Source organism: Cornus florida, unplaced genomic scaffold (genome assembly GCF_030987335.1).
Source record: "Cornus florida cultivar Cherokee Brave unplaced genomic scaffold, ASM3098733v1 CherokeeBrave_3.0.0_Hap2_Chr02, whole genome shotgun sequence".
NCBI lineage: Eukaryota > Viridiplantae > Streptophyta > Magnoliopsida > Cornales > Cornaceae > Cornus > Cornus florida.
Genome location: NW_026775572.1, coordinates 21681625 through 21694438, shown reverse-complemented (window position 1 = coordinate 21694438; position 12814 = coordinate 21681625). Strand labels below are relative to the sequence as shown.

At 35.5% G+C, this 12814-nt stretch overlaps 2 protein-coding genes across 2 annotated transcripts; both read right to left on the bottom strand.

The window, feature by feature from the left end:
* Positions 1–1279: 1279 nt before the first annotated feature.
* Positions 1280–3813, bottom strand: LOC132294197 (L-type lectin-domain containing receptor kinase IX.1-like). Its single transcript, XM_059791966.1, has one exon. It carries the CDS (start codon positions 3617–3619, stop codon positions 1421–1423), a length of 2199 nt encoding a protein of 732 aa, XP_059647949.1. The 5' UTR covers positions 3620–3813; the 3' UTR covers positions 1280–1420.
* Positions 3814–7580: 3767 nt separating this feature from the next.
* LOC132294198 (L-type lectin-domain containing receptor kinase IX.1-like) lies at positions 7581–10506 on the bottom strand. Its single transcript, XM_059791967.1, has one exon. The coding sequence runs from the start codon at positions 9998–10000 to the stop codon at positions 7823–7825; it is 2178 nt and encodes a 725-aa protein (XP_059647950.1). The 5' UTR covers positions 10001–10506; the 3' UTR covers positions 7581–7822.
* Between the last annotated feature and the right edge of the window lie 2308 nt (positions 10507–12814).

Genomic DNA, 12814 nt, shown 5'->3' with positions numbered 1-12814 from the left:
AGAACAATTATTATTGTTGTTGTTGTTGGTGGTGGTGGTGGTGCTGCTGCTGCTCACCTTTCTTTAGAGCGACTGTATGGTAATTACACCATTATTTAGCAAGCAAGGCCAGTGAATGGAGTTTCTTCCACATGCTATAATTTCTGTGCTACAACTCTAAATTTAATTATAAAGAGGGTGGCTGGATGTAAATTAAGGTTTAAATTTATGAATTAGAACTGTAGAGCTAGGTAGTTTAATATTTAATCTATTAATAGAATTAATATTAAATTTTTTCTTTAAATTGTAGAAATTTTTTATTATTTAAAATTCATTCTTAAATCTTTTCCAGAAAAATTAGCTGTAAAACCCTTGAGAAATGCACTTATAATGTAGAACTACATGTTGAGCAATTCTATAAAGGTCTAATTTAATGAAAGTAGTTATTAATTATAGATGCTAGGAAGTAGTGCAGAGTTGCAATTAAGGAAATTAATGAATAATTAGCGAATCAGTGATAGTGAGTACAAGTGATCCTTGCATTCTCTCTTCCACCCTCTTCCTCTTCCTCTTTCTAAATCCCTCAACTTTGGAAACCCCTCTACAACAGCACTCTCTAATCAACATAATATTTAGAGTTTTAAAATAATTCCAGCAAGTCCTATCGATCAGTATAATGCCAACAAAATGGTACCAAAATAAATCCAACAAAAGCTAGACCTATAAATTGTACAAACAACGCCCTGAGTCCTGGCCCTGAGCCTAGAGCTGTACAAAACAAGCAACAAAAGTTCAGCCAGCAATTCAGAAAAAGCGACTCAATTTGTGTCATCAAATGCAGTTCTAGCAAGTAGATAGTCCATACCCAATCTTCCTTCGTGACCATTAGGACAAATGTGAAACTGAGTGAATATTCCATTCTAGAGCAATTTAATTTCCTGGACAAAACATTTTCTTTGGGCTAATAGAGGCAAGCTTCAGCCTAATGTTGTCTCTAATGGTCTTCAAAATCAAGCTTTATTATCTTTCAATTTCAGTTTTTGGGATTATGGCTTATTTTATTATTATTATTCAGTTTCTGTGATTTATTAGTCCTTTTTTTTAACATGTATTATGTAACAATTTTATGACAATAGAGTTGGGCAGAGCAGATCACCAAATTCATTTGTGCAATTGCCATCCCTAAAGGTTCTACTTATGCACAGGGCAACAAGACATGCTGTGAAAAGAATAGGCAAGTGTGAATAATCCTATATAAATACAACTTAATAGTATAAAGGCATGCTAAAACTTTTTAAAATAATTTATATAGAATTTGTATGAAAATTGAATTAACTTTCTTTATTTCTCCAGGAATGAGAACAAAAAAGAGAGAAAGATAATGGAGTTCAATACACCTCAATTACATGACAATCTTGAACTTGATATTCTTTTAATCAACTTACAGCGTATGCAGAAGAGATGCAGTTGCAGAGGAAGTTGAAGAAGATGTGGTGAACTTTGAGGAATCGGTATTGTAACTGTAGCTCGAATACTGGATTTGGTTACTCTCAGAGACAGTGGGATCAAAGGATAATGGAAATGAAGATATAGGTGCATTCACTGGATCAGGAGCAAAATATGTTGGTACAGGCATCTTTGATGGGAGAATGGGAAGTGGAGCTTCAAAATTAAGCACATGAATTGCTTGTCTTATTGAAGGTCTGAGATTGTAATCAGGATGAGCACACCACAGCCCAACAATCATCAAACATTTGATCTCTTGCTCATCAAAATCGGCACATAATTTTGGATCTGCTGCTTCAAGAAGCTTTCCTGTTCCATAAAGGTCCCAAACCCACTCCACCAGTCTTGATTGAGTTTCTATTGCCAGGAGATTAATGGGTTTTCTTCCACATGCTATTTCCAGTGCAACGATTCCGAAGCTGTAGACGTCTGATTCCTTACTAGACTTGCCCGTAATGACACATTCAGGAGCCATGTAACCCATTGTCCCTGCCAAAAGTGTTGTTTGCGATCCTTTTTCATGGTCAACAAGCCTAGCTAGCCCAAAATCTCCGACTTTGGCATTAAAATTTGAATCCAACATAATGTTGCTTGATTTAATATCCCTGTGTAGCACGCATTGTTCCCACTCTTCATGAAGATAAAGCAGAGCAGATGCCAAGCCGTGGACAATTTTGTACCTCATCGCCCATGTCAATAAGCTTTTTCCATTGAAAAGATGGGAATCTAAGCTCCCATTTGGCATGAACTCGTAAACGAGTAGTAGCTCATCCCTTTCGTGGCACCAACCAATGAGCTGCACTAGATTCTTATGCCTCAATCTACTAATGATCTTAACTTCTGATGCATACTCTTTAAGCCCTTGCTTAGAACCTCTTGACACCCTCTTCACAGCAACATAAGAGTCCAACTCCCTCAAGAAACCTCTATAAACCCCACCAAACCCTCCCTCTCCAAGCTTTTCTTCCTCATCAAAGTTGTTAGTCGAATGAGCCAATTCACTGTAGGAGAACTTCTTTGGTCCAATACCCTTCTCGAATTCATCATCCATGGATAGTTCAAAGACAAATTCCGCATCTTCTTCGTTTCCTCCACTCCTTTTCTTCCGCAAGCAAATGGCAATCAAACACAATCCACCACCCAAAAGTACACATGAGCCAACACTTAATCCCACCACTAGTGCTGTCTTATTTTCCTTGTTTCCTTTGGGGCTCATTGTCACCGACACCGGATCTGTTGATCCTGGACTTGGCCTCGGTGTCACTGGCGCTGGATCTGTTGAGCCGGGACTGGGGCTTGGTGTCACCGGCGCTGGCTCTGTTGAATTGAAACTCCATGATTTAACAGTATGCTTCTCATAAGAGGCCCCCGTTGAGGCCGAGAAGCCAAAGTCAACCCATTCTGGCAAGCACTTGCTCAGATCAACTTTGTGACTAAGGTTACCTTGTTGAACGATGCTGTTACCAAAATAACTAGTGAAGCCAACACTCAGAATTTTGGAATCCGAACTATAACTAATCCAAGCTTCATTTTCTCCCCCCTGAGTAATATTTCCATACCATATTGAAGTGTTAACAGAGCTCATAGACTTGACATTGATACCTACATGAGAGCTGTCCGGGGCGTACGGATCAAAAGTATTCGTGTAAGTGTCGAACTCGACAGCAACAAATGGAGTAGTGGTAGAGTTCATTGTCACATTGTCGACTGGAAGACCAAGGCCACTGCCTGGTGTGACAAGGATATCAGAATTGGAAATGTTTTGAACAAGGAAGAATGCGAGGCCATCGCCGTGGTTAACTGAGTCTCCTTCTGAATTGATGACAAAGGAGAAATGGGTTGTGAAATCTGCCATGTTTTGAGAAGCCTTGTCCCAAAGATGCAGTGGTTTCACATATGTGGCTCGGCCAACTTTGTCCGTTCGCGCTTGGCCGCGCTCGTCGGGAGTGACTTGGAGGCCTTGTTCCGTGATATAAGCATCTGGGTAGGCTTTTATGTTGACGTTTTGATCTCCGCCTGTGAGTTTAGGGATGTTGAAGTATAGTGGAGTTGCATGAGGAAAGAAAAAGATGATCATGAAGAAAATATAGAGAAGGGTGTTGGAAGAGTAGTACTTGCAGATCATAATGTCCATGGTGAGTTTGGGATTGTTTGATTAAGCTTGCAAATGGATAGGCTTAGTGTGTGTGTGTGTATATATATATAATATACACATATGAAATTATATATTGATTAATTATTACGGTAGACCAACAAGTGTTGAGATTTGTTGAATCAGTCTTTGTACACCTTTATCTTCTGCTAAAGAAACTTCTTCCTTTTTTCTTTTTCATTGCGCTATTTCTTTGTTAAGAAACAGAAAAGAAGAAGAAAAGGAGATGTCATCATGATTCGAAACAGCGCGGTCCGTCGTGACGGCTTTCCGTAACTCTTTTGACAGTATCAAGAAGGATCCGTTAGTGTGAATATAACTCTTTTAAGTGTGAATTTGCATTAGAGTGAATGATCCATATAATTATAAAGTAATCGGACTTTGGATTATTCGGCATTGACTAGGCTATCCCAAGTCAACGCATCAATTCCACCTGAATGGTTTATGATCTTAGCAGGTGCATTTTATAACTAGTACAATTATTACGCGAGTAGTAGGTTGATGACTTGACCTCCACTTGACATATTGACAAGCAAAATAAAAAATATAAATAAATAAATTTAATGAAATTGAATTTCATTGGTAGGTACTGATTATCCAACATTTTTCAAGCTGGACTTGGCCCACTCATTAAATTGAAGACGCCATGGTTGAATTGTGAAAAAACAGAAAAAGAAAAATACAATTATGCCCATTTGAAGCAGCTGATAGGTCACTTGCTAATGACTTTGGGGGAGGACCTATAACCGACCCTGATGCTAAGGGTTAGTTTGGTGGGTTAAAATGAAATAAAAGAAGGTGAAATGAAATGATTTTTTATTTTATATTTTATTTTTGTGTTCGTGTTTGATATTAATTTTAAAGTTAAAATTATTATTAATTTCTGGTTGCAATGACTACTACTACTTCATTGTATGTGAACATCCTAGGTGCCGCTGAGCTTTCAAATTCGTCGTCCATGGCTGCTAGCACTGGACGCTCAGGAGCGTCTTCCTTCTCCCTCTTGCTCATTTTATGCCAACACCCGAACTATACCAAAGCAAAAGACATACCACACAACCCACCCCAACCCACAGCTAGGTCTTGTTTTTTATTTTTATTTTTTTCTTCTGTCAAAAATTGTGATCAATAAAAAATTGACACATTAATACATTATAATAAGTATTTTTCATAATTAAATTAGTTTTTAATTTATTTTGTAACAATATTTTTTAAAACATTTCTATTGCTAATTACTTAATAAGATGTTACTATATTCGATAATGACAACTTTATTAAAGAATGGATGTAATTATCTTTATAAAAAATAAAAAATTACATAATTGACTAATGAAAAATTATTACCTAAAATATTCATCATCTATTTTTAAAAGATCCAAAATTCTAAATTTAGTAATCATTATAAACGTTTTTAATGGTTACCAAACAAATCTAAATACAGATTTTTAAAACAAAATCGTTTTTAAGAAATAAGCAATCCAAACAGGCTCTTATTAGGCATCTATTTTAGAGTTATGGTCGATTTTTGGACCAATTAATGGACGGAATAGTATTTTATGTGAAAATTTATATTAGTGTGGGATCGTTATCCAATTTGGGCCAAAAAATTTGTATTGCTAGTGCCTTTCAAAAGTTTGGGCAGTCACATTGGCCAATGGCCTCACAAAGAAAAATGATTCTTGCACCAAATAATTACAGTGAATTGTTAGATCTACTCTTTTAATTAGTCAATTATACAATATATAAGAAAGTTGAACCTTTCACTTAGTTGTATTTGATATAAATAACCAATTAAAAATCATTCGGTTAGACAATTCACTACAAGTATTCGGTGTAAGTATCATTACTCCCTCAGAAAATATTGAGCCTCTCAAGATTGTCCTGGTCTCACAAAAATACCGACTTTTAATGAAGCCTAATTCGAGTTGATCATCAAAAAATTTAAAGATTGCTACACAATGCAAGAACAATTTCAACACCTCAGCTTGAGCAAGATTTGCACAATTTTCACAAATTGACCGATTAAATAGAAATAGAAATAGCCGCTACAATTAAATTGTGGTTGTTATCTAATTGTAGAATATGAACTGAAAGTAAATAAATGTTTGTATTCAACCCATTTTGACCAGAGAATTAAGGGGTTCGTTTTTTTCCGAGAAAGAAAATTTGGTATCGTAGCAAAATTTGGTGACTCCGTGTTGTCTTGTTCCTTAACAACGGCTTTTATTTATGTGACCATTAAATAAAAACATTTTTTTTTAATTAAGTAAGAAGTAAAATAAATTATTTAATGGTTAAATAATGAGAAGTCTGCAAAATAAATATATAAATAAATAATAAATAAATAAAGAGAAATCATGACAAGAGTCATGACATCTTCTCTTAATAAGCATTACTTCAATTATAAATGACAGGTCTCCTTCACCAGCAAAGCCAATTAAAGCTTCAAGCTAACATTTTGATCAATAATCTCTTCACAATATCTGGAAGATCAACAAATTACTTTTCTGTTTGCAACACAGGAGTGGCGTATTAGTGCATTTATAGAAGCGTGAAATTATTAGGCAACTAAATTGTTGAAGCAACCTCACTTGACACATTTAAAAGGTCAATTTCGTACCCATGAAAAAACATAGAAATGCATGCAATAATTGTATTTTAAAGAACTAAAAACACTATTATGTTTGATGAGGTCGAATTGGTGCTTTCAATTTGAAATTAGAGAAAATTTAATACAAATTTTAAACTAAATTTTCTCTAATTTCAAACCCAAGAAACATAATATATGTGATTTTGAGGGTGGTATGCCAAACCTTTATCTTTTTTATTTTCTCCCTTCATTTTTTATTTTCTCTCTTCCAATTGCAATTTGTTGAATGTTTTCAAATTTTGGATTGTCTTTGGTCAAATTTATATTTTAAAATGTGAGAGAAATTCCAAGTAAAAAACTAAGCAATGAAATTCTAATTTGCTTTGTGATTTTCATTTTATTAAGCATATGAGTTCATACAATCTAAACCACCTAAATGCAAGGGCAGAGCCACAAATTTATTTCAGGGGAGCATAATGAACATAACAAATTAAATATATATATATATATATATATATATATATATATATATATATCCAATTAAACATGATAGTTGAGTGTAGCAAGACAGCAAACCAAAAATGAAAATGTAATAATAAAGATTCAAATATTATGTTATTTTTACAATAAAAAAATACTACAGTAAGGAAAAATTTAAAAATATAGTAGACGAACATTATAATATTACAATAATAAAATTAAAGAAGAAGAAGAGAAAAAAATACAGCACATACATCATATATGAGAACAAGAAAAAGAAATTTTAAAAAGAGATAGATCATATATGAGAACAAAAAAAAGAAATTTTAAAAAGAGAGTACAAAAACAAAAGGAGAAGAAGAAAAGAATAAAAAGAAAATTCAACGTCCAAAAGCAACATCAAAAATCAACATTAGGGAATTAAGAAACTCAATTGTTATATTTGATAAGATACTCCATTATTATATTTTTAATAAAGAACAGAGTATCATGGTAATTTTGCAATTTTGCCAAATGTATAAGATTATTACTCCTATATTATTTTATGGCACGTGTTTGTATGTACATGAGAGTGATAATTTTAATCTATGTTTTAGTGGAAATAAAATCAAGAAAACAGGTTCATAAGGTATTTAGTGTACTGGATGAGGTTAATATATAGTAGTATGATTTACATAAAACATTTTTTGATTAGTTGCAATGGTGGGGGTAAAATTCCAAAGATTACGTTTTCCGCTCAGGCTTTTTGGCCATTGAACTGGATTTTAAGCAATCTAATGGAAGAAAAAGGCATGAAATCACCCCAAAATTTTCAAAGATTTGTGTGACAGATTGTTGTCCAAAACACCACCTAAAATCACAAAAAGGTAAACATAGAAATTGAAATCACAGCATTCATTACCAATCTCTTCACTCAAGTTACAATACTTCACACTCACAATAACAATAGCGCAAATTATACAGATTGAAAACAAGAAGTGCCAATAACAATGCTAGATGTAATTAAGGCACAGAGATAAGAAGAAAACACACAAACACTGAAACACACACACATCACATGCATATTTCAAGCTTGATATATTTAGGACATAGCTACACATCTGAATGTGCGAGAATCATGAACCACCAGAAGCTGTAGGAAATGACCTGTAGTTTGAGGAATCAGTGTTGCCGCTATTGCCTGAATATTGGGGTTGGCCTCTTTCAGAACCACTAGCACCATTTGATGAGGAAAGAATTACTGGAAGAGGAATAAATGTGGATACTGGCATAGCTGATGGCAGGTCTGGCAATGGAGCTTTAGAATTGAGCACATCCATGACTTCCTTTATGGAAGGGCGGCTGCTATAATCTGGATGAGCACACCAAAGCCCCACAACAATCAAACGCTTCATCTGTTCCACATCATACTCTCTGCCTAATTTTGGATCGCCTGCCTCCATAAAATTTCTATTTCCATAGTGTCCCCATACCGCCTTCACCAATTCAATTACAACTTTCTTGCCTTTGGCTTCACCATGTTCAATAGCATGCTTTCCACATGCTATCTCCAAAGCGACGATCCCAAAACTGTAGATATCCGATTTCTTGGTAGCTTTTCTATTCTGATGGTATTCGGGAGCCATGTAACCCGGTGTCCCAATCAAATCCGTTGTTTGAGATTCTTTTCCGTGTTCTACGAGTCTTGCTAGCCCAAAATCCCCAAGCTTCGCATTAAAATTCGAATCTAACAAAACATTGCTCGATTTGATGTCCCGGTGCAGCACACATTGTTCACAGTCCTCCTGCATATAAACCAATGCCGATGCCAGACCTAACGCGATCCTGTACCTCTCTTCCCATTTCAACAAGCGTGTTTCTTTGAAAAGATGGAAATCCAAGCTCTTATTTGGCATGAAATCATAAACAATGAGAAGTTCCTGATCTTGATCATGACACCAACCAATGAGTTTCACCAAGTTCTTGTGCCTCAGTCTGCTAATGGCTTGAACTTCTGAGACATACTCCTTCATACCTTGCCGCGACTCTGGAATTATCTTTTTAACAGCAACACTGGATTCGGTATCACTCAAGACCCCTTTGTAAACCCGTCCAAACCCTCCCCTTCCAAGCAGCCGTTCATCTGCAAAACTATTGGTCGCGACTTCCAATTCCCAGTATGAGAAGTTCCTAGGTACTTCCACCCTTTCCAACTCCTGGCATGAGAAGTTCCTAGGTAGTACTTCCACCCTTTCCAACTCATAGTCTGCTGGCATCGGATTATTTTCAGTATTCCTTTTATTATTTCTTTCCATACGACCACTTTCAGTTTTGCTTTTATTCCTTTCCATCCAACAGCCAAACCATACCAAAGCAGGAACCACAAAACAAGCACCAACACCCAGCATGATATATATCCACAGCCAGATCTTGTTTTTCTTTCTTCCAGAGATCATATTTGTTACATTTTCAGCACTTTTCAGAGTAGAGCTGAAATCCCATGAGATAATGTTGTACGTCTCATACCCATCATTATCTGATCCAGAGGCACCAGAAAAGCCAATGGTCACCAACTCCGGTAAAAACATCTTCAAATCAACTATGTAGGAAAGGCTAGTGGAATTTGAAGTTGAACTACTTGAAGCCATTTGATCATCATTCACAAGAACACTAAGATTTTTTGAACTAGAATTATAGCTGATCCAAGCCTTAGCTCTTTGCCCGTCACTCCAAGACCATTCCACGGCCTCTACAGAACTAAGAGAGTTGACATCAATACCCACATGATCAGAGCCTTGGAAGTCCCATGGCCCAGGAGTCGAATATGTATCGAATTCAACAGCAACAAATGAAACGTTTGTGGTGTTGGTACCAACCAGACCAAGATGGCTATTTCCTGAGTTAGGAAGGAGGTGGGAGCCGAAGGGAGCGAGAAAGAAGGCAAAACCAGAGTAACCAGTGGAAGCATTTCGCGAGTTTATTAGAAAGGAAAAGTGGGTGTTGAAGTCTGCAAGATTTCCAGAGGCAATGTCCCAAAGTTTTATGGGTTCTCTGTAGGTGGCTCGACCAACGCTTGCTTTTAAATATTTTGTGAGACTGATGACTTGGTTTGACGAGTAAGCATCTCCTTCATATGAGATGTCATGCATGTTTGGATTGAAACTGTTGAATCCGAAGGTGGTGTTTTCGTGGGATAGTGGTTTTGCAAAGGGGGTGATTAGTAGGAAGAGAAAAACAGAGATCTTGGACATAGCACCAAACAGAATATATGGAGGGAAATGACGATGAGTGTGGTCGTATTTGAGAATTTCCATGGTTGATAGGGTACGTACTGAGAGAAACAGATTTGTGTTGGTGAGTGATTCAAAGCTAGGTACCTACCAGAACATATATAAGAAAGATGGTTGGTAGGTGTCCCTGTTGATCCACGAAAAACAAGTCTATCCTAGTTCAAAACCGAAATTGGCACATCACTAGTGAGAAAACCAACAAGAAAGCTTTATGGATCTTCATAAATTGGCACAGAACTTACAATGCAATCACAGATAATGAAAACAACAATTTTACTAGAGATGCCATAAAAGAATGTAACAAAATATAATGTCATTTTTTAAAAAAATTATGAAATAATATGTATTCCATTATCCTTTGTCGCGTTGGTTCAGTTTTCTAAGATCAATTTTTTATTTTTTTGAGTACTTGATAATTTTTTATATTTTATTTATTTATTTTTTTAAGTGACAAACCAAGTAAGCAGTAACTTTATGGAGATTACTTTATTTCAACTATTCAATTTGTTTGTATTCTATTGGAAGGGTATATTACTCATTTATAATGGCCATTAACCACGAGGCCCTTGCAACAAATTGGTAAGTTGAAAGGGTTTGTGCAAAAAAAAAACTTTCGTGCAAAGACTTGATAGTCAAGGGTATTTGGCTACGTCACATAAAGCTGAAGAGGGAACAAATTTGAGAGCAAAAGTGTAAAATCGACAAAATTAAATTATAAATATATCAAAAGCGAAAGCGCGTACAAAATGTGAGAGCAAAAGGGCGCACACTTTGCTAGATTTTTATTTTTCTGTTTTTCGCTTCCTATTGGTGCAAATACAAAGCACTACAATCATTAAAAGGATAATGAATATTAAGAGGAAGACTTCAACCGAAGTCGTCGGCCCATGTAACATTGTTAAGTTGAGGAACCGACGCTCTGTGTGTGCAGTCAAAAAACATGACATTCTTTCCCCATAGAAAAGCATATAAAAGACACTTACTTTTAGAAACAAAAGCTAAAAAAAAAATGGCGGGGATAAATAAAGCATACAATTATTGGAATGCAATAAGTTGACGAACGGACACTTTCTTGGTGCAGTCAGAAGTGAAACTCTTTCCCTATTAGAAAACACAGAAAAGAAAGACATTTACTTTCCCACTACTTTGCTAGGAAGCTGTATATGAATAGACTCAACGACTTGAGTAGGACTTGGCACAGTGATTGGGTTGGAGATATTAAACTAGTAAAATTATTGCATGAGCGATAGGTAAAAATCTAAGTAAATATCAGATAAGGTTGGGCTTCGTCCCCATAGAAATTGACATAAGGTTTTAATTTCCCCTTTCTTTGTTCCACTTACTAGTTTCTCACTTTTTGCTGATCTTTTTCCAAAAGTCATGACAAACAACCCACATTCATTCATACTGAGATGGCTCTCTCTCTCAATTGACAGAACATCATGTTTCTTGTTCCTGATTGGCATTAAGTTAAACAAAACACAAAGAAATCTTTAAATCTATCGATACTAATAACCCCTAATGAGGATTGCAAACTTCTTTGTTTTTTCCCTTTCATTTGACTTTTTGGCAATCGAATTGTGAGCACCTCTAGCTAACATTATTAGCAATACGGGTATAATAGATGAGTAATGCTCTTAAGAAAGCTCCCTCGTAAAAATAGTCGTAAGTTTTCCGTATCTGAATTGAGACAATTGAAATATATGAAATTTGTATCCATTGAGCAAAGACAAGTTGTATGAACCACTGTATCGGGGTTTCGAATCCCACCTCACCTACAACTGGATTAAAAGAGAAGGGTTTTCGACGCAAGAGTAGACATCATTCCCAAAAACAAAAAGACCATTTAGCTATTAGGACAAACTAGAGATGCAAGTTGAACCGGCCTAACCTAGCCCAGTCCCTATCCAACCTCAAGCCGAAGTCAGGTTGGGTTGGCCCAGCCCGATGTCAAAAAATTTGGGCTCTAATAGTAACCCGAGCCCGAATGTGTTCGGGCTGGATGGGTTGACCCCGTCAATTTTTTTTTTTTCCTTACAAACATAAAGTACGTCGTTTCTTTAAATGGAAATTTTTTTAAATGGAAGTTTTTTCACCTCATTCGTGCATAACTGCGTATAATGATTGTCTTGGATTATAGAGGTCATGGGGTCATGCATAGTATTTTAAAAAAAAAAATGTAAATTTTTTTAAATGGAAGTTTTTTCAAATTATCCAGAAAATTTTAATTTATTAATAATTTTTTAAAATTTTATCAAACTATTAGTATTGTGGTTGTGAAGTATTCAATTATTATTTTTGAGTTTTTTCAACTCTAATTTTATTTTTATTAATACCAAAAAAAAAAAAAAAAAGACTTACCTTATTTTATTTTAAATATAAAAATAAAAAACTTTTTTTTATTTGTTATTGTAGGTGTCTAAAATATGTTAACCTACACGGCCCACATAGGTTGGTCAAACAGTCAACGAACTATATCACGTCATCAACAATGATGTAATGTTTAAGTTTTTACATATATTTATGAGGGACCCACAATTTTGTTTTAAAGTGGTTATAAGACCACGTTTTTTTTTCTTATTCTCTGCTATCTCACTCTTTCCCCATTGCTTGTCTTCATCTCTGTATTTTTTTTTTCTTTTTCTTTTGCAACTTCCACTCTTGATTTCTCCTCATTTCTTGGTATTTTGAAGTGCTGTTTGCGGCAAATTGAAGCTCACAGCGAGACCTACAAGTTGATAGGAGCAATTTCTAGTTTGGTGCACTCTTTAATTTTCGAAATCTAGGGTATCAATTTGGGGTTTTTCATTGCTTTAGAGGTAGGGTCTCTAATACTCA